The sequence below is a fragment of the Crocodylus porosus genome, unplaced genomic scaffold, assembly GCF_001723895.1.
Source record: "Crocodylus porosus isolate Cpor-Errol unplaced genomic scaffold, CroPor_comp1, whole genome shotgun sequence".
NCBI lineage: Eukaryota > Metazoa > Chordata > Crocodylia > Crocodylidae > Crocodylus > Crocodylus porosus.
This window is the reverse complement of record NW_017728948.1, coordinates 20,100,217-20,122,715: the sequence shown is the minus strand read 5'-3', so window position 1 is coordinate 20,122,715 and position 22,499 is coordinate 20,100,217. Positions and strand designations below refer to the sequence as shown.

Genomic DNA, 22,499 nt, shown 5'->3' with positions numbered 1-22,499 from the left:
TTGGGAGCATCACACTTTTAATGGCTGACTTTCCAGCTGCAGATTATTACTATTGTTGAGTTTGGCAGAAGTGATGTAGAGAGAGAGAGAGATGTAGAGAAGAGATCCAGATAATCGTTGCAGTGAGACTGGGAGTATTTCTGGCAGGAGAGGCAGCATGGAAATTTGCATGAGGATAATAAAGGGAGACAGATCATAAGGAGGAGGAGGAAGGCAGGATGAATAGCTGGACCAAACATGGTATGAGCTGAAAGGTGAGTGAGATGGGAATGCAGTGGAGAAATCACTGTTAGAGGGGATGCCCTGGTTGGAGTTGCAAGCATGGAAGATTATTTTAACTACAGAATTCTTCACGGGGACAGAAATGCCTTCATTTGAATTAGGAAAACAAAGAAACAGCGATCAATTATTTTAAGAGTGTAAAAAGTTACTGGAGAAGACACAAAAGCTGGTTTGTGACACTAGAGAGTATTCTAAGTCTTTAAGATCTTTAAAATTAGCTAAAGGGTTATGTACCAATGCAATTGAATAAGTAATGAATGATTAGCAAGATTGCTGGAAAAATTAAGCAAACAGCATGCCTTTGAATAGCCTGAAGAAAGTAGGGAAGGGGAAAAAGAGGGTCTGGCATGAAGGCTATTACAATAGGCCAAGCATGAAGTAATCAAGAAATGAATGCATTGCTTATAGGATCTGCTGAGATCACAGCCTGAGGTAGTAAGTCTATGGGCATAATTTAGATACAGCAGCACGAACTGTTTCCTTTACATCAAGATATTTTTCTCTTCCCATCCTATTTTACTGGTTAACCCCTTTTTTAACTTGCAGGATATCTTGCTTAGCAAACTTTGATAATGGCCCAGTTCTGCAAAGTGCAAAATGTCTTCTCTGGATTTGTCTAAACCACTGCTACAGGCTAGTCTCCGAAAGGCCTGAGAGTAGCCACTGAAGACAAGGCCAGGGCAGCTGGATTTAGAGTGCTCCTTTGAACTTGGGTGAGCAGAGCAAGGATGAGCTCTGTTCAGAGCACAGACCCGCTGCTGCAGCAGTCTGAACACGGCCAGACATTGTGGCCCACCGAAATGGAGAGTGCTTAACATCTCACAAAACTGCATTTGTCAAGCTCTTTTTCTTAATTGCCATTTCTCTCACATAGATCAAACAGTGCAAGGAGGGAACATGTTTTTAACTTTATTTTGGCTTGAATTGCACCATCCAGGTTCTGTTCGGTTTAAACAAAGTTTTAGTCAGCTATGAAACTTGCAGCTTGCCTTATTTCAAGTAAATTTTCCAGACCCAAAATATTTGGGCAGGTACTATTCTGCAACACTGTTGAAGGGAAGGCTGGTACTGCTTGACAAAATAAACTGAAACAGTCACTGCTAAAAGGATAACAGTAAGCCTGACTGAAAGATGGGAGTTTGAAAATGGAGGCTTTTAATGGAAACCCCACGCCTCAGAAGGTGGAGGACAAGTTTGATTAATACCAGTACCTCAATTCCTGCCCAAGGAAGTGAACATGATGAGTAGATGTAGCTTGTTTTCAATATGGCAGAGAAGAGCTAACAAAATTTAGTTATTACTGTATTTACTCAATTCTAAGCTGAGGGTTTTCTGCTCCCCCAGTCAGCATGGGGGGGAAAGGCCCCTCATCTTAGATTTGTATACAAAGCAGGAGGGAGCAGGTGGCTGCTGTGGCTCTTACTCTGGCCCTAAGCCTGGGTTGAGGCCAGAGTCAGACCCCTAGAAACTGCTTGCCTACCCCGCTCTGCTTGCCTTCTGCAGCTTCTGCCCCTCTCCTCTTCCTGCCTTTACTGTCAGAAACTGCTCAGCTCTGGCTTGGGCTAGATTCCCTCCCAGGCGCAGATGGCATGGAAACTCTGCCCCCTGCTCAGCCAATCAGCAGCACCAAAACTACTGCATGGTCCCTGCTCGGCCAGTCAGCAGCTCTGACACTGTGACACAGCCGGCAGGGGCTGGTCTTCCATGCTTGTGCTCCAGGGAGCAGAACCCAACAGCGTCTGAGAGTAAGAGAAAGGGCAGGCTGAAACTGGGGAAATGGGGGAAAGGACAGAGATTATGGGGAGTGGGAGGGGTAGGGCAGAGGCTGTGGGGAGCTGGGGGTGGGGGTTGCCAGAGCTGGGAGGGCAGGAAAGCTGCAAGGAGAAGAAGTGATGGGGGCAGAGGGCAAGGGGGCTATGTTACCCCCCTGGCTGCTGCTTTCCCTACTATAGTGGGGAGTGGGAATTTAAGCCAACCCTCCAACAATTAGATTTCTATACTTGGAAAATGATAACGCATTTATAAAATTTCCATATATAGAATGTAATTGGGGGGCAGGGCATCTTAAATTCAGGCTCAACTTAGATTTGGTGTAAATACGGTACTATGAATTCTTCTAGTCTGGTCACCCTGCCTTTCAGCAGGCCCCTGGTCAACTGCCCTACATATCTAAGTCTTTTCTTAAAAGCTACCTCTTTAGATGGCCAGTTCTACACATTGTCAACTGCAGTAGTGCCAAAAAGCACTCTTTTTTGCTGTGTTTTCTTACATGTCATCCCAGAGTTGCTTTGTCACGTTTTATTTAAAATCTAAGAACTTGAAGCAAAGAGTGTTATCTGTTTTAGTGGCTTCCTTTCAGCTCCAGCTTCATTTATTTGCTAGGTAAGGTAGCTATTCTTAGGCTGTTTCAGACAGACAAATATGTTAGTCATGGATTACAGTTGACTACCAGCCTGTGACTCCCTTATTAACTCGATGAGTAGTGCCAGTAATTTGAGGTAGCACACAAAGGAAAGATTTAGATAGATCTAACTGCCCATTTATGCAGCATTCAAGGAGCTGCAATTGGATTCACCTGAGTAGCGAATAGCTCCATGAGTGACTGGTGCCTTCTGAATCTGGGGGGGCACCTGCAGAAGCCACTGATGGCAGTGGGGGAACCAGCCTGACTGACAGCATCAGTGTCAACTGTCGGCGGGGGGAGGGGAGGCACTAGCCCCGTTGAGGGGGAGGCCATGCACCCTTTACCAGTCACCTATGAATATCTGCATGGGTTTGGAGCTGGGAAAGCCCAACCATTCACCCTAATCTCAGGGCAGTGCTCTTCCTACCTCAGACCCTGACTGAAATATGTTTAGTCACTTCCCCCCATTCCCAGACGGACAATCCCCCACTGCCTGTGGACCTACCAGCCCCCACGATCCTTCCAAGTGCCTCTCCCCAGACCCACCAGCAGCTTCCTCTCCTGATCCTACCCAATCCTTTTCCACCCTGAGTTATTTACTTCAGGTTTCTCTTGTAGCTCCTGGCACTGGCAAACATCTGTACATGCTACTTTTGGTCTATGATCATGTGGCTTACTTTAAGGCAGGTGATTGTAGACAGGGTGCAGCCATTTGTATGCACCCTAAATGGAGCAGTGTTCTATCAAATGCCTTTGCTTTGAGCGATTTTTGAACCATGCGGCAGAAAGATACATTAATAGGATGCTAAGCAAAATCTACTTTTACTTCAGTACATAATTTTTCCTGCTAGGTTTTGGGGAATGGCACTGAAATCACAAGTTAATAAGAAAATGTATACAAAATAGAAGACTTTCTCACAGGTTAATTTGCATTATTAGATGGCAGAGATTTTAAAAATAATTTAGAGTAGTGAATTTGATTCAGTGAAGCATTTCAATAACCACCTTTTAACTACAAAAATGCTTTTCGTCTAGCTTTTCTTGTAGGTTAATATTGTGTTATCTTAATCTTGCAGGCATATCAAAAGATACCTTACAAAGTGATACTGGTCATGCAGTGTAAGATATTCAGCCTTGTCTCCTCTTCTGCCATGCCTAATCAAGCTAATTCTATGTAAAGAAGTGGAAGTGTAAGGAAGAATGTTTGTTTTTGTTTAGGTTTTTTTTTAACATATTTCCTTTTATGTTCCCTCCTGCTACCTAATCATTTTTGTGAGGTCTTTTTTGACCTTCTAGTTTGTCAGTACCTTTCCAATAATAACAACACCAGAACTGAATGCAGTGGTTCACAACAAAGTTGTATAAGGAGAGATAATACACTTTTTATCCCCTGGCCTGATGTCCCTTTCCAAGGAGCCCAAAATGACAGTCACCATTTTTTGCTGCTATATCCTATTTTAAACTTGGGTTCAATTTTCATTCTGTTATCACTGTCTATTTCAGTGTTGCTACTTCCTGGTTTCTTCTTCCAATTGAATATTTGCTTGCTGAGTTATTTTCTCCTGGTGAACTAGCCTTCATTTTGCATGAAAAATTGAAAACAGCAAGCAGGAAATCCAGGAAGGATGGCGTTGCAAACACAAAATATTGGAATAATGAATTTGGGACATTGAATCTCATGTCGTTGTGTATATGACAATAAAATAAATCTATATATGGGTGTGTATGTGTGTACACATATTAGAATAATAGTCAGAGGGCCCAGGCAGGATCTGATCCTTCTGTAACAAGTGCTTTGTAAACTAATGGAAGGACATTGACCCCATCCCAAAGAATTTGTTCCTTTTACTGGGTGCATCTACATGTGAATTTAAGCAGGCTTAAATTTAATGCACATTAAGCTAATACACATTAAGTGTTTTTTGGCAGGTGTCTACACATGGTGGAATTGGGATTACATTTAGTCCCAGGTCAGTGCTTAGCCCTGCCATGAAACCCGGCGGCCACTGCGGGGGGCGCTCAAGCCTCCAGACACCACTGCCAGTACTTGCAAGCCATGTTGAAGTCAGATTCAGCTGCCAGCACCCAGCAGCCATCTTGAAAGCACACCTTGACACTTTCTGTGTCAGAGCACAGTGTGGCACAGACACAGGTAGCATGTGCCTACTCTGCTCCTGCCACAGCTGTGCAAATGCCAGGAGGTCCTGAGGGCAAGGGGCAGGTGCCTGCTGTGGAGCAGCAGGAGAGGCCCAGGGTCCTGCCTGGCCAGCTGCTGCTGGAGCAGCTCCACACGGCACTGCTCCTGGGCCTCCAGCTGGGCTCAGTGCACCTGCTATGGCTGGCCCTGTGCCTCCTCTCAGGCGGTCTCCTGAGTGATGTTCTCATCCCACCAGGACATCTCCTGCACCTGCCACACCTGCTGCTATCCCTGCTCATGCACTACCCATTTCTCAACTGCTTCTACCAGCCTCTGGAGCAGTTGGATCTAGTCCCTGGTGCACCACTGGTGCAGACAGCACATCTAAGCAGCTCCAGCAGCTGGTGGCAGTAACCCTGCTACAGCAGTCCCTCAGGGCCCTGTAGTCTCGCCCCTGCATACAGAAGTTGACCCCTAAGAGGCAAGAGACAGAAGGCTTTGTGCAAGTTTGCAACATTGCACGGATAAGATGCTCTGCAGCAGGGACCCTCACTGCCCAGCTGCAGTCTTCCTCTCCTGCTCCCTTCACAGGGCAGTTCAGGCCAGGCTGCTGGCAGCACCAGACCGCACTTTCCACTCCCTCTCCCTGGTGGCCAGTAACTCTGGTGCACTGCTGCCTAGGGCTTTGGGGTACATGGGTCTCCTGGACAACTGTGGTGAGAGGCTGGCCTTGCCCCCACCTTCCCTACAGGGGGCCTCTCTGGGGAGGTGCCCTGGGACTAGCCGCACCCTCCCGCTGCTGCTATGCCCCAAGCATGCCCCTGGTCTGCCCCAGGCAGTGCATTATGGGCTGTTTGTGCAGGCAGAGGGCTACCTGAACCACTGTGCCCTGCTGCTGATGACCCTGCTGGCACCCCAGGCAAACCTGCATTTCTGGTTCAGGACCCTGAGTTATGATGGCATGGGGGACAACCTCTACCACCACCTGGAGGACTACCTGTCATAGCACTACACTTCCCTCACCCCTGCTTCCAAGGAGGACATTGCTGCCAGCATTAATGCCTTCCTCGATATGATAGTCCTGTGCCTGTACAGCTGTGGGGACACAGGCTGCTCAATAAAGTTTTGAACTGTCCTGCCTCTCTGTGTGCTGTGGGAGTGGGAACCTGGGGCCAGGAGAGTGTGACAAAGCCAGGAAGATTGTAGGGGCAGGGCCAGGGACTGGGAGGGCCCTCCCCCAGTGCAGGACTTACCATGTGTCCGGGGCTGGCGATGATGGGGGCTTGGCTGGGGCTCTCTATCAGCAATGGTGTCCAGCTGTGTCCATGGCCTGCAGTGAGCAGCAGGCTGGCATCCAGCCAGGACTTCCACCAGGCAGGAGCTGGCTGGCTGCTCCTTATGGTGTGGTGTGGGACTGAGCTGAGGGCAAGGCAGCTGCTGGGCAGGGCTCCCCGAGCTGCCAATGGAGGTGGGCAATGCATGGCAATAAACATCCGAGTTCACCTCTTCCAGTGACATGTCACTGGAGGTATCAGGACAGGATACAGGCAAGGACAGGCTGCCCCTCTGGGTGACACTTGCAGGGTGTGGCCTGTCTCCCACGTTGCCAAAATGTGGGTCAGTTCCTGCATGAAGGGCATAGTCTTATCAGCATGACTGGGCTGATGATTGAACTTGGTCATGGCCACCCACTGTGCCCACAAGACCTTGGCCTTCACGCAGCATTGCTGCACCATCTGGGAGTAGCTTCATGCAAGCACCCCAGTTGAAATGGCCTAAAAAATATTGGCGTTCGAGCATCCTCCCTGTGCAAACTGTCTCTGAACGTTGGCCCCTCCCTAGAGTGCTATGAGGTATGGGCATGTGGGTGGGGCCAGGCCTCAACAGGGATGATGTGCTGGACATGCTCCCCATGCTGGCTACCTGGGCCCTTGTGCAGCTGTCCCTGCATTGCTGGCCCTGGAGGATTGCCAGCAGTACCCAGGACAGGGGCATGGCCAGGGATGGGGAGACACATAGCAGAGGCACTTCACCACAGTACCTGCAAAGAGTTAGAGCTGGGGGTGGGCAGGAGCAGGAAGCAGGTGCTGGCCTTGCTGCCATAGAGAGCAGGGCCAGCAGACCTAGGAGAAATCTCAGGGCTGGGCAAGAGACGCAGCAACCTGTAACCATTTGCAACACTCACCTGTGGCCAAGGAGCAGCTCTAGCTAGGGGACAGGACAGGCATAAGCTGCCAGGGTCCTGTTGAGGGTGGCACATAGGGCCTGGTGGACTCCTGAGCACACCAATAGGCTTGTCCAAGCTCCTGGTGTGTGTGTCCCAAGGCACAAAATGGCTGGAGGCTTTTATAGCCTGGAGCTAGGGGCTGCCAGAAAGCAGCCCAGCCCTGGAGCAGGAAAGGTGACCAGCCAGGATCTCTGGGGCTCAGCTCTGACCAGCTCTCTAGTATCTCGGCAGACGTAGTGCTGAAGGTCCTGTGTAAATGTGCATTGATGCATCTACATGTGTGTTAATGTGCTTACCTAATCGCACCTAAATATGGTACTTGCTTTATGCAGGTATATCAGTTAGGCTGGATTTGCCAAAAATCACCATTTTTAAGGTGTATTAAGGGTGCACACATGTAGATGCGTGCCCTTAATGCGCCTTAAATTGGGCTAATGTGTATTAATTGCCCACATGTAGACACACCTACTCTGGCTCATTTTGGACTGCATTTCTGTCCTCCATGGTTGGTTTGATTATAGAGGGGTTTCTTATGCTCTAATTTAAATTCTGGGAGACTAATTCACATTTTTGCCTGTTCAGTCTTTGGCCTTTCTCTTTCAAATGACAGTGGTGACAACAGTTTTGGGAAGTTGATAGCTCTCAGCTGGGACTTGAATAATTCCCCTCCCCATGCTCTACCACCCATTTTACTCTAAGAAACTAAGCACAGCTTTCAGACATTAGCAAGTTTGATTTCTACTTATCTGGTCTGCATTGTCAAGGGTGACTTAGAGTCGAAAGGTTTGATACCCCATTATCAGAAATCTAGAGTAGCAGGTAGTTCCTTAATACCTAGGCTGAGAGAGATTGCAATTAGGTATCACATAAATTTAATTTGACACTTGCCATTCATGACTAATTTGTCACTTATACTCTTGATGAAACTGTGCGTCATTTCATATCTTTTTTTTTTTCTACAGGACTTACAGATTATCAGTACTGATGAGAACCAAGTGTTTGTGGCTGTTCAGGAATGGTACCAGATAGACACCTATAACTTATACCAGTCTGATCCACAGGGTGTGTACTACTCTATTTTACTAGAGAATGTCAGGAGCACTAAACAGCCAGAAGAGAATGTCCTGATAGATATTTTGGAGGTAAGGCACCAAGGCACCATATAGATATTAGACTTTTGTTGTTTTCTCTCTCTTCCCTTTCCTCTCTTCTGACCAGTGATTGTAATACTGAATACTCTTAATTTTATGTTTATAATGTTCTCCCTAGTGTTGTTGAGTGGCAAGAAAGAAGTAGAAAGTTGTTACTATTTTATTATAAAGTCTTCCTGTCTCTTTTCTTCCTAACTTGTTAGTTGTTTTTTAAGTATTTAATATTCTTGCTAGGAGATTCCAATGATTTGGAATATAAAATTGGTATGTTTTATTTCCCCCCGCAAATAGCAAGCTATAGTTTGCTTTCAGATCTTGAAGAATGAAACTGTAAGTCTAGGTGGACATGTCTAAATATGCCCCCATGGTGCTGTTGTTACTGTGCCATCATTTAGTGCTTCTTTTTGGAGGTACTTTTGGAAGTACTAAATGACGGAGCAGTAGCAGCCCATACTGCACCATGCCGGCAGCACATGGCTATTTTTAGCTGCTACGTCACCATAGCAACACACTATGGAGTGCGTTGCTATACTAACGTAGCTGCAGCATCGCAGTTTGTGCTTGCTGATGCTATATCACCGTAGTGCATTGCTATGGCAGCGTAGCATCACATGTAGACACACCCACAATTTATTATGGAAGGTGGGAGTATAAGAAGCTATGTAATTACCTTAGGTAACAATATTTTACTTTTAGGTGAGATAGTGAGACTTTGGGCATGTCTACATGAGATGTTTACTGCAGTTGTCTAATTCACTCTGCAGTAAAGTCTTAGCATCAAAACATGAGCACGTACTATGGTGCAGTAAACTAATAAACGCTACAGTAGGATAATACTTGTCAACACAAATACTATCCTATGGCAGGGTTATTTAGAGTGTAATGGTGCACATGTGGACCCTGATGGGGCTTGCTGGGGCATGAGGGTGCTTCAGTGTGGGGGTGGCCTGCCAGCCAGCTCCACACTGGAGCACCCTCATGCCCCAGCCAGCTCCTCCACAGCACATTGAGCCTGGTTGGAGTGGCCCCAGGCTGGCAAGCTTACCCCCGCAGGCTTCCTTCCAGCCAGGACTGCTGCAACTTGGCTCAATGTGCTTTAGTCGTGGGCATATGTTCAAACAGTGTGCCTGGGAGCAATGAACTCTGGCGCATGTGTACTGGAGTTTATTCATTAAAATTAATTGCACATGTAGACATGTCCTTTGTGGCCTGCTTTTATATTTAATTTGGTAGCATTTCTGCTGCTAAATGGTTTTTTTTTATTTCTGAAGGGTTAAGGAATATAATTATCAGTTTACTATGAAAATTAATTCATTGAACTTTTCTTCAATATTTATGTTTCTTTCATCTAGAAGTCTTTCAGCCAATAGGGTCTAAATAAATGGCAATTATTTGAACCTAGTACTAGGTCATGGATGTGGACCTTGGCAAATAAAGAGCCAGCAACATTAAATTTGAGTCAGACCACAGATCCACTTGCTTTCCATAGGCATTCTGTCCCTAGAGAGGCTACTATGTGAGAAGCTATCCTTACAGACTACTCAGCCCTGAATTTTAAAATTGCAGCTTTGGCTAAAGAAAAAGGTACTAGGAAAAACAGCAATTTGGGAGAGGGACAGAGACAGAGATCAGGAAAATGATGAAAACACTTGAATTCAATAACCTGCCTTCCTGTAACTCTAAAATAGGCTTTTACTGAATGCTCTAGACTTCTTTGTAATGCATGCAAAATAATTTCAGAATAGTGACCTGTATAGTGTCAAAATTATTTTCTTACATACTGTAATTAGAAGGGGGAAATGATGGTATGCATAAAATGTTTCTTAGTGCCTCCACGTTTGTTTAACTCTGCTCATTCCACCAGGCTGTAGTGAGACAAAGAACAGGTTATAACTACCACCCTTCTAATTTGAGGAGGATAGTGGCTTAACATAATTACCTTAAAGCATGGTTTAAGTCAGAAAAAACCTGTGGAAAAAGTGACCCACTTAACAAAAAGAATTGTTCCTTGCATGCTCATGGGGCATCAGCATAACTCAGAAGTAGACTAAGATTGCTTCCTTCTCCTGCATCATCTAGCTGAAAATCTCTAGCTACCATGGGTTGCTGCTTGCAATCCAGGTTTGCATACCTTGCCAAGTAGCAGATGCTGAGTAGGGCCTAGATGGAGAAAGGCAGGTGGTAGGGCCCTCTGCTGCTCTAGCTGGATTGTGCTGCTGATTCCCCCCAGCCTATGCTATAGGTTTCAGATCTTTGTTTGAAGACAGTGGTTCTCAACCTTTTTTGTAGCAACACCCATTTGGCCAGTCTTGACCCAGTGCCCTTCACTCCTGACTCTCTGTCCCCCAGCCCCACAAAGTGTGGGGCAGGGGGTGGGTGTATGGAGCAGGGGGGGTTCTGTGGGGTATGGGGGTCCCCGAGCAGTCCCTTGCAGGCTGGATCTCTGCCAGCCTGCAAAGGAAAAGCCATAGTTTCCCCACGTTTGACTCCTTTAAAAGAGAATCCATTTTTAAAGTTTGTTCGCCACCCTTTCATATATTCTTGTGACCCATTTTTGGGTCATGACCCATGGGTTAAGAACCACTGCTCTAAAAGATATGTTCTCAAACTTGAGGTCACAGAGAGGTACTTGAAGGTAAATCCACTCTGCTCTTCCCTTACACCTGAATGGAAACCCAGAAGAAGTTCGTAAGTAGTGATCTACAGAATTATTTACTAAGCTCCAGTCAGTTTTTGTCAAAGTTAAGGGAGCTGCACAAGTGGCAGTCACTAAGGGAAGAACTAGCCTGTGAAATCTGTTTTTATGGCCAATGTGCAGAAAGAAAATATCCTAAATTAATTTGTATGCCAGGCTGAGTATCAGGATTACATTAGGGAATAATTAATTATAAACTAAGAGCATTTGATATGGAATGATTCAGCAACAACTAACATGAAACCCTGCAATGCCGGTTTTAAAAAGTCAGTTTTCAGAGAAGATCTGCATTGAACAGAAATAAGCATGCCTACCTAAATTTAGTAAGCTTAAAATTTGCAATGTATAATTAATGTTTGTCATCTTTTCTAAAATGTGATGAACCACTAATATTTTCTAGTGAAGTATTTTTGGGGGTGATTTATTTGCAGTATACAAAATAGTTAATAAAAATAAGATGGTAGTATATTCTGCGATACAGTTTTTTTCTCTTGTTTGGGTTGCTTCCAGGGCATATCAATAAAAGTGTCTCATCTTAGGAAAAAGGAATCTTGAACTCCAAATAGAGACAATCCTCATGGATTAAGAATTTCTCTTTCAACCAATGCATAATTCTGCTTCAAATTTTCACTGTTGGTCTTGATTATCTTCCACTGGCCTCATTTAATCTTTTACATGTGCATCTGCTTTAAAACCTTTCATAGGCTTTTACCTGCCTGCATTCATTTTCCTTGATATACTTTATCCTTTTTGTAGCATACATCTTTTCTGCTCTTGTTGCATATGTGCACAGGGAATAACCTCTAAACTAAAAGCTTTAAAAAAAACGAAAGGAGAAAAGTAAAGGAAAGAGTTGACTGTTCAAAGGCAGTATGGTCTTGATATATTGTACCAAATACTGTCAAAGTGAACCAGGCACATTGTTGATGTAGCTAATAATACAGAGAATGGTGGGATAATGTTTCAGGGTCCAATCCTCAAATAAAAGGGACTTCTCATATGAAGAAAGGCCACAGAACTGGGCCCTTATTTTATAGAAGGCACATCATGCAAATTATTGCTTATTTTAGGGTTCATACTGCAAATCCCACTCATACATTTAGTCCTTGAACATTCCAGTTAGCTGCATTGACTGCGGTCAGTTAATTACGAGTATTGTTATAGTTATCCATTTATTCCAAGCCCATTGTCACCATAGCATAAAGTTGATAGAGAAGGTGCTAGAGAATCACAGATTACCGGTAATCTGGGAGAACCTACAAGGAGCACACTTATCATTAGTGCCATAGAGGAAGGAAGAGTCACTCACGGTCGCACAGAACGTCAGTGACAGATCTGGGAATGGGATCAGAGTCTCCTGGGTTCTAGGCTGGTATCTTTGCTACTGGGCCATCCATTTTGTAGTCACTGCATGTGCAACAGAGAACTGTGTCTTAAATTCCCCTCCCCCTGGCTCTTAGGCACTTGTTCTGAGCTATCTGGTACTCGTTATGATTTGCATTATGGTGGATTATAGTCAGGAACCCACACTGATTTTGGTGCCTAAGGGCGTGTCTATACATGACGCTATGTTGTCATAGCAATGTGGTGCAGTGACATAGCATCTGCGGGCATCTACATGTGGCCAGCAGCTACTGCTCCATAGCAACATGCTCCCGTGTTATACCATACTGCTATGGCAAAGTAGCTGCTAAAAATAATTGTGCACCATGCATTCAGTGTGGTATAGCATGGGTAAATGCTCTCTAAGTCTTTTAAAAAACTAGTAGGGGCCAGAGGAAGAGGAAGTGTCTTTCACACACCGGAAGTGCTAGGAAGTGGATGATCAGGACTTGTGGCTCTCCTTTACTGAAGGGATTCAGATGCATATTTCCTGCCCTCTCCTTAAACGACATCCCTACCACCAGGCAATAGACTCTGATGAGATGGATGTGGAAGCCCGTACCCATCAGTCTCTCCTGTCTGAAGCTATTGCATTTTGCATAAATTAAATATTCATTGGATGAGAAAGAGTGAGCAAGAGAGTGCTTGACACTCTATGAAGGGGTAGACTTGGATTCCAGTCCCTGCTCCCAAGACCGCTTAAATAGTTTATATTAAATTTTCATTAGATCAGATATTTAAACAGATCAGGAACTGAGTCTCCCCATATCTAGGTAAGTGTTTGAGCCATCTAAGCTAGGCCAAACACTTGTGCTCTTTATTTTTGGTCCATAGAATATTTACTAATTCCATATAAAGTTGACCAACTTCACCAGGAAGGTTTGAAAATTGCATGTGGTCACACCCCAGTACTGCCTATTGCATGGTAGTCCGGGCACTCTCTTCGGAGGAAGGAGCAGACTTTGAATCAAGTTGGCTAGAGATGGGAATTCAAAGCAGCTCTCCAGCTCTTTATCCATTGAGCTTTTGGATAAAAAGCTTCCTCCAGAGAACATCATCAGATTATGACCTGCATGCAACATACACAGAAAAAGTGTTGATTTATGAATCTTCACGGGGCTTAGCTATGAGTTAATAAAATAGCTGCTTGACATTATGAAGACTGAGGAAATTTGGGCATGCCCAGAAGCAGGCCTTTGACACCTAGAAATCTTTGTTAGTAAAAATTAAGTAACTTAGGAATTTTATATGGCAGCAGATGCAGCACTGTGAGCATTGCAGTTTGGGAGTTAGGCAGGTATTTGGTGCTTAAATCATTTTATGGACTTAACCCCAAGTCATGCCGCTTGTTTCTGGCCAGGCAAAGAACTGAGCCCAAGTTCTAAACTAACACCCTCACTACTTGACCATCCTTCTTGTATGTGTGCTGTGGGTAAGTCCTATAGAGCACTTCAAGACAAATCATAAGTAATAATAATGAATACCTAATTTATACCATGTTAATAGGTCTTGTCTCCCTTCCAACTGCCTGAATACCTCTCTTCCAAACCTCCTTTAATATCTGTTATTTGGAATTAAAGTACAACATCCTCTTAAATATTTCACATCAAAAGGATGATAGAATACCGACATGGGCAATTTCAGTAAAAAGCAGACATTTCTAATCATACTAAGACCTAGTAACTTGCATTCAGATACTGAGATATGATAAATCTTCAGATTGTGTTAAGCATAAGCATATCTGAAGATTACAGAGAGATAACTCATTAGTCTGAATTTAGAGAATGGTATTTAAATCAGTAAAGTGTTTTTCTTTTTGACCTGTACTGTAAAGACTGTTATCCAAACTCAGCTAGAACCAGACGTTCATTTTACATGTCAGTAGGCACATCTACATGAGATGCTTTATATACTGTGTATTAAATTAATCTAATGCACAATAAAGCATCACCATCTACATGTGCATAGGACTTACTGCACAGTAAATTAGGCTAGTGGGATTGTTTGCTAGTACCAGGAAATACAGGTACTAGATCAGGGTACCGGGCAATGATTTTGGATGGAAGGCTGCTTAATGAGTTTTGGCAAGCCATCAAGGGCCTCATGTCAGGCAGCCAGGGGCAGAAAAATATTGTTTTTCTAAATTTTTTAGGGCCCCTACAGGCCAGATAGGATGGCCTGGTGGGCCACATCTGGCCCGTGGGCCACATTTTGCCCACTCCTGTACTAGATTAACAGCACATTAGCTACTACGGAGTAGCGCACATGTAGATACTGACCAGGAGCAATTTGGTGCTGGTCAGCCTAGGCAGCAAGGGGCCTACTGCTGCCTGGCTAAATCCTGATGCCAGGGGTTGAGGGGGAGCTGTGCCACCTGCAGGGGAAGCTGTCTCTCTGCCACACGAAGATCAGGATGCATCCCATTCCCCACACGGCCAGGAGAACTGTCCTGGCAGCCAGAACTGCTGCATCCCAGCCACATGGATATTGGGTCAGGACTGGCTGAGACACAGCAGTCATAGCTGCTGGGATAGCTCTTCCTCATCCTATGGAGATTGGGACCTGCCCTCGTGCCCCCTGCCAGTCCCAGGCTGGTACCCAGAGGAGTGTGGAGCTCCCCTTGGATGCTGAAGGGGGGCAAGCAGGGCAGAAGCAGTCTTGGAGTGAACTGTTCCCTTTGCCAGCTCTTTTTTGTTCCTGATGGACATATGTTCAGATGCGTGCGGGGGCACAATTTAATGCCCCTGAATTTTCTGCGAAGAAAATTCAGGCACAATAATTGCACATGCAGATGTGCCCACTGATATCATAGAGAAACTCTCATTGTTTCTTGTAGGCATAACAGCCATCAGAGGTCTCCGACCCACGTAATTCCTCTCACAAAGTTCTTAGGTCCTAAAGGGCCTATAAATTAAGGGACCAGTACGTGGCCCTTTTTCACACGAGGAGTTCCATTCATTTGAGGATTGGACCCTGAAACATTATCCTAATATACATGTTACAATGAGACTCTTAAAATCATTATGCCAGCTAATTATATTTTATTACATGCAAAATATTTCATACAGGGAGTTGAAGATGTCATCCAAAAAAATATTCATGGTCACTTTTCCATTCCACTAGGCTAAAAAGGGACAGTGTCATTTTTTTAACTTTCTTCTTTTGTTTTCCTCCTTTTATCATCTGTATTTCATATTTTTGTCCCCCTTGCCATGCATAGCAGAAGTGAATGTAAGGGCTGAGAAGTAAAAACATAAGCAGAAGCTGTTAAATTAGTGTGGTGAAAAAGATCGGTGGCTAAAACTGCAATCTATATTATAACATGAAGTACCCTGACTATTATACATTTAATCAAAAAACAGGTAAGAAAACAGTGCACTCCTCTGCTAGTGCAGATCAATGACATCGATGGAGCTATTCTCATTTAGACCAGCTGTAGATCTGGCCAACCTAGCCTACCTTTAAAGATAAATCTGAGTAACTGAAAATCACCTTAAGAACAGCAATGTTGTACTCTCTGAATAGTAGAAAATAGGCTCAGAAAAGCCTTTTGGGAAGATGGTTGCAAAGAAAAAGCACTCATATTTCAAGATGACCTAATATATTTTAGACAGGAAAATAATCTTTCTCTGAGGAGCATCTGAGTGAAGAAACAGTTTGCTGACCATCTATCTCTTACTTATTTTAATAGTTTTTTTATTAGGAAAGTTTTTGTGGACAGTTAAAACAACAAAAGACAGAAATGAAACCCAAGAAACTAAATTCAAATAAATATCTCCTCCAATTCAAGTGATTACTAAGAAGTGTCAGCAATGCTAGAGGTTGCAACTATAAAACTGTGAGTAATATATTAGTTTTTATTAACTGCAGACTGGAAGGGTTTTTTTATTTATTTTAAGAAGCTCTAGATTTTTTTTCTTCTTTTGTAATAAAAGCATATTGTTTTTGACAGATGACAATATTTAACCTGAGCTTTAAGTTATTTCATGCCGGTAGAGTTAAAGTTTGCACAAAATAGAATATAAATGGAGTTTTCCCCTCTTCAGCCCTTGGGTAAAGGTCTATTCTTAAGAATAGCTTCTTAGAAACAAGACTTTAGGGCTCATTCAGCCACCTTGTGTGATTGACACTGGCATTGAAGCATTTGTTTTCTACACTGAGAGTTAAGTAGCTCTCCTACAACTGTTACATAATCCTAATTAACTAGTATCTCTTGAACCTTACATTGATCAGGCAAGGTACTAAGTTACTGATTACTAGGGCTGTGAAATCTTTGGGTGTTGATTCGATTTGGAGGAGATTTGGCTTAAATCAGTGGTCAAATCTCCAAATCCAAATCAAATTGGGAGTCCAATAAAAAGTTCTGAATTGATCCAAAGTTCTCTGAATTGATTTGGCAAAGATTTGGAGAGCTTCAGAGATTTGGGCAGTCCCCACTCACTGCTGCAGGGAACTGGACCCAGACTACATGCCGGTAAGTAGCGGGGGGTGGGGTGCTGGAGGAGGGGGGAGGGCACCATGGGGGGACTCCTGGCAGGCCCCATACCCTGCCTGCTCTCCCACCCACTCTCCTAGCCCCCCCTCACAAAAGCTGCCCCACCCAGCCCCAGCTCCCAGTTCTTAAAAAAAAAAAGAAGCCTCCACTCACTGGCTCCTGCCAGGCAGAGGGACAATCCCCACTCCCCCCCCCCATTCCCCCATGCTGTGTGGGGGGCTCTGCCATGAGCCCCCATCCCCTGCCTGCTCTCCCAGCCCTCCTATGGCTGCTCCGCCTGGCCCCAGCTCCTTGTTCTTTAAAAATAATTTTAAAAAGAAGTTCCGCTGCAGCAGCAGCCATTCGGGCTTCTGGGGGCTCACTCCACCATGGAGCATGGGGCAGTGGAGGGCGAGGGCAGCAGGGATCAACCCCACCTGCCAAGAACTGGTGAGTGCTGAGCTTTTTTTTTTTTTTTTGAAGAGCCAGGAGCTGGGGCCAGGTGGGACAGCCATGGACGGGGCTGGGAGAGTGGGAGGAGGATGGGGCCTGTTTGATTCGGAGTCAGACGATTCAGCAGCAGCCACATCTCTGAATCAGATTCAGCTGAATCAATTTGGGACAGTGATTCCAATCACCGAATCAAATCACTGTCCCATGAATCAGCCGAATCCAAATCTGATGCAAATACTAGCCACTTCGCACAGGCCTAGTGAGTGATTACATTCAGCTCCTGTGTGGTTATTAGATGCTGAAGCTATAATAGTAAAACTGAACAAATGTCTAGGTTTGGACCCTCAGGTAGTATAAATTGTCATAGCACCTCACTAAGCAGTATATTTGGGCAGGGGGGAGAGAAATAAAGTGGTGCTCCCACCCTGCTCTGGGAGCTTTTGCCAGAGTGGGAGTGATTGGCTAGTCTGCAGTGCAGATGGGGGTCAGTGGGTCTGCAAGGAGGCTGCTTGTATGAGGGTGGGAGGGTTGGGGAGCAAAAAATGGCCCGGGGCGGGGGGGGAGTAGAAAAAATGCAGCACTGGGTCTGGGGTGAGTGGTTGGGTTTTCCCATCCCTGAGGCTGCTCTCTGAACATATAAGGACATTCAGTAGATTGAGCTATGTCTGATCTAACATAATGGACCTCTCAGGTGAACTAAGTTAGACTGGGCTGGTCATTTTTGGCTCGATCTAACTTCCCAAACATCAGTACAGATAGGCCCACAGATTGACCTAACCTTAATTTGGTCGATCTAAAGTGTAACGTCTGCATATACCCTTGGAAGGTAGTTAGCACAGATTTGTAACTTTTAATACCTGGACACTCCCATTTTAAGTGCCTTTAGAATACTTTAAAGGTAACACCACCCTTACATGTAGTAGTTAGGTACTTACCTAGCAAGTAATGTCACTCTATTTTAGCTGATCTTTTTGCAAGTGAAATACAAAACCCAACATAAAAAATACCCCAAAGTTCTCCTGCATAATGATAGATAAGCAGAGAACCACACAGTTTGAGAGAGAACACAATGAACATACTACACACTAGAGTGACAAACACACACATGCATACAACAATACATGTAGAGGGATAGAGAGGAAGAAAGACATACATACACATATAAGAACAGAGAAATCAATGTAGAAGGACAGAACAACTCAGAACTACCAAGTTGCTTTTACAACATCCTTTAATTGGTCATCATGTTGTGTTGGACCTTTAAATAACTGTAGTTTTACCAGTGAAAACACCCAGTCTTCCCCACAGACAATGGATGCTGTATTGCACAGATTGCACAGATGTTATACTGAGTAGACTAGAATAAAGCACTTACATTACATTTAAGGCTGTGAAGATGCTCTTCTGTGTCTCATTACTGTAATACAGAATGATTTTTATAGAATTATAGAAAAGTACCCAATAGAAAGGTAGGGTTCCATGGGTCTTTTTTGACCCTAGATTTCAGGAGGGTGGACTTCAATGAGCTAAGGAGAATAGTTGGGGAAGCACTGAGGTCCTGGAGGGGAGGGGAGCCAGGTGTCCAAGAAGAGTGGTTGCTCCTTAAGGATACGAACCTCCAAGCCCAAAGAGAGGTAATCCCAACACGGATCAAAGGGGGCAGGAGGGCACAAAAGCCCCCATTGCTCACCAAAAGCATCCGGGAATGTCTCCTAGCTAAAAAGGAGACCCACACCTAATGTCAGGGAGGGACCATCACCAGGGAGGACTACACCGCAGTTGCTCGGGGCTGCAGGGGGGGTCAGGAAGGCCAAGGCGGAGATGGGACTGGGACTAGCTTCCCAGATCAAGGACAACAAGAAGTCCTTTTTTAAATACATAGGGGGCAAAAAGAAGGTACCGGGTACCATGGGACCCCTGCAAGACATGGTAGGAACTTCAGTCATCACACCAGACAACAAAGCTAACCTATTTAATGACTTCTTTGCCTCCATTTTTCTGAGCAGGGACTGGATCAGCCCCCCCACTGTGCCCCCCTCAGACCCCAGGGGAGGCGCACCCAGGCCAAGGGTCAGGGAGGATCTAGTCAGGGAACTTTTGGAGGGACTGGACGTACTTAAATCAGCTGGTCCGGATGATCTCCACCCCCGAGTGTAGCTGCGGTCATTGTGGGACCCCTGGTACAGCTGCATGAGCACTCATGGTGCTCTGGTGTGGTGCCAGAGGACTGGAAGAGGGCCAATGTGGTTTCCATCTTCAAAAAGGGGAGGAAGGAGGACCCAGGGACCTATAGGCCAGTTAGTCTTACCTCGATCCTGGGTAAGCTTTCTGAGACAATTATTCTGGCGCATGTCCACAAGGGGCTAGCAGGGGAGACTATGCTTAGGGGCAACCAACACGGGTTCATTAGAGGCCGGTCCTGTCAGACCAACCTGGTGGCCTTCTACGACCAGGTCACCAAATCCTTAGATGCAGGTGTAGCAGTGGACTTTAGGAAGGCCTTCATCACTGTCTCTCACCCCGTTCTCATTAAGAAACTGGGGGACTGTGGTGTCGACACCTACACAGTCAGATGGGTCGCCAACTGGCTGGAGGCCTGCACCCAGAAAGTGGTAGTGGACAGGTCATGTTCGACCTGGAGGGATGTGGACAGTGGGGTCCCCCAAGGCTCGGTCCTCGGGCCTGCACTGTTCAACATCTTCATCAGTGACTTGGACGAGGGGGTAAAAAGCACCCTGCTCAAATTTGCTGATGACACTAAGATGTGGGGGGATGTGGGCATGCTAGAAGGAAGGGATAAGCTACAATTGGACCTACACAGGTTACAGGGGTGGGTGGAGAACAGGACGAGCTTCAACACTCACAAGTGCAAGGTGCTGCACCTGGGGAGGAAGAACCAGCAGCATACCTACAGGCTGGGGAACTCCCTTCTCGTCAGTGCAGAGGCAGAAGAGGATCTTGGAGTCATCATTGATGCCAAGATGAACATGGGCCAGCAGTGTGGGGATGCAGTCAGGAAGGCCACCCACACCTTTCATGCATCCACAGATGCATCTCGAGCAGGTCCAAGGAGGTGATCCTTGCGGTCAGGCCGCAGCTGGAGTACTGCATCCAGTTCTGGGCGCCGCACTTCAAGAGGGATGTGGACAACATGGAAAGGGTCTAGAGGAGGCCACTCGCATGAACAGGGGGCAGCAGGGCAGGCCCTACGAGGAGAGGCTACAGGACCTGAACCTGCTCAGCCTCCACAAGAGAAGGCTGAGGGGAGATCTAGTGGCCTTTTACAAACTAGTCAGAGGGGACCAGCAGGCACTGGGGAAGTCCCTGTTCCCCGGAGCATTACCAGGAGTGACCAGGAATAACGGTCACGAGCTGGCAGAGGGGAGATTCAGACTATACATCAGGAAGCGCTACTTCACGGTCAGGGCAGCTAGGATCTGGAACCAACTTCCAAGCAAAGTGGTGCTGGCCCCTACCCTGGGGGTCTTTAAGACAAGGCTAGACAATCACCTTGCTGGGGTCCTTTGACCCCAGTACTCTTTCCTTCCATGGCAGGGGTTCGGACTTGATGATCTGCTCAGGTCCCTTCCGACCCTACTAACTATGAAACTACGAAACTATGAAACTTGAATAAACTTGAGAGTTTGGAACTATGACTTATGATATGTGCAATGTTGTTTTTTATCATTTGAATGCTGAAAATGTATCTAGTACTATTAATGTAGGTTATGGTATAGACAAAGTCCTGTCAGGAGGAGTTCATGGGTAAGACTGGACCACACAAATCCTAAGCAGTGCAAGTTGAGTTTAGTACTAGGAGCTGTCTCAGCCACTTCATAGGTACTAGTCTACAAATATTATTTAAAAACCCCATGGTATTTGAAACCTATAGGGCTGAGCCCAAGCTATTAACTGATAAAAATGCTGTTCAAAGTAAACATTTCTAAATCAAATATAGATATAACAGGAAAAGAATGAATGGTGCTGTGTCCTCAGTTTAGTAGGTCTACACCAATTTACACCAGCTGAGGATCTGGCCTTTTGTATAGGGGAAATAAACAAAAAAAATAAAGGCAACAAAAAGTTTACACTGGGAAATATAAGACACTAGTTCAGTTAACAGGATTTGTAATAATCGTAAACAATTCATGCACTAGTGCAGGATCAGGTTTTAAAATTATAGTCAATTGAAGTTATGCTGAACTTTGAATTAAGTAAGTGATAGACAAACACTAAGGCCTTGTTCCATGTAGCTGGGATATCTTGGGGTGAGATTACACTTTAGAGTTAGCAGGTGCTAATTCTAAGGAATGTTAGTTTTTGTTAAGGTTAACCAGTCTTGGATGATAGCTAGTTCACCTGGGAGCAGTGCCTCCTGGGATACTGGAGGACTGCAGCTTGATGATTTTGTCTCAAGTGAACACCTAGAAGTTAACTGAATTCAATCAAGTAGCACAGCTCAAAAATAATCTTGGCATGAGTAATCTAATAGAGTAATGGATACAGGAGTAATCTGATGTAGACAGCAGTTGCATTACTTGTAAACACAAAAATATGCCTTGCATATTAACCTGAGAGTTAAACTCTCAGGTTGCTTAAGTAGTTCACAAAATTGAGACCTGGAGTAGCTTGCATGTTAAAATCTTCAGAAGTATGATCAGAAATTGCAACACTCACATTCAATAAATAACATAATTTGTAAAATAAGCAGTAGAAATTGTATTTCTCAATAGTGTCAATACTCTAGAGAACCAAAAATGTATTTTAAAATATAGCCAGAATGCAAAATTGTAAACAGCTTCATATTCTTTTTTTTTTTTAACATACTGTATTTTTTCCTAATGAGAGAAAGTCTCTGGTATATTCAGTTTTCAGAAACAAAGGAATCTCTAAACCAGGAAGGAAGGAATGTTTTCATGTTAGTCATTAATTGTATTTATTTTTGTTGCAGGTCAGAGGTGTTAAAGGAGTGTTTTTGGCTAATCAGAAAATTGATGGAAAAGTGACAACTCTGATAACCTATAACAAAGGCCGTGACTGGGACTATCTGAAACCTCCAATCACTGATATGAATGGTAAACCAACCAACTGCAAACCTGTAAGTGGTTCCTTTCACTTGAATAGTTAAGTCATCTCAAATACCCCACGCAGAGCTTAAATTTTCCTCTTTCGTACCAGTCTCATAGCTTTTACAGTGGTTATGTGAATTTCTGGCTCAAATTCAGATGTAGCTTGAGTAGGGAAAATGTCTGCACCTTGTGTTTTCTTATTCTAGGATTTAGCATTACTTACA

At 44.8% G+C, this 22,499-nt stretch overlaps 1 protein-coding gene across 6 annotated transcripts in view; it reads left to right on the top strand.

Moving 5' to 3' along the window:
* SORCS2 (sortilin related VPS10 domain containing receptor 2) overlaps positions 1-22,499 on the top strand; it is a 940,675-nt gene that overhangs the window by 797,692 nt on the left and 120,484 nt on the right. For all 6 annotated transcript variants that reach the window (XM_019553064.1, XM_019553063.1, XM_019553062.1 and 3 more), the window contains exons 9-10: positions 8,013-8,192; positions 22,158-22,304. In XM_019553064.1, the coding sequence (XP_019408609.1) occupies positions 8,013-8,192; positions 22,158-22,304 (327 nt within the window). The remainder of the gene's footprint in view (positions 1-8,012; positions 8,193-22,157; positions 22,305-22,499) is intronic.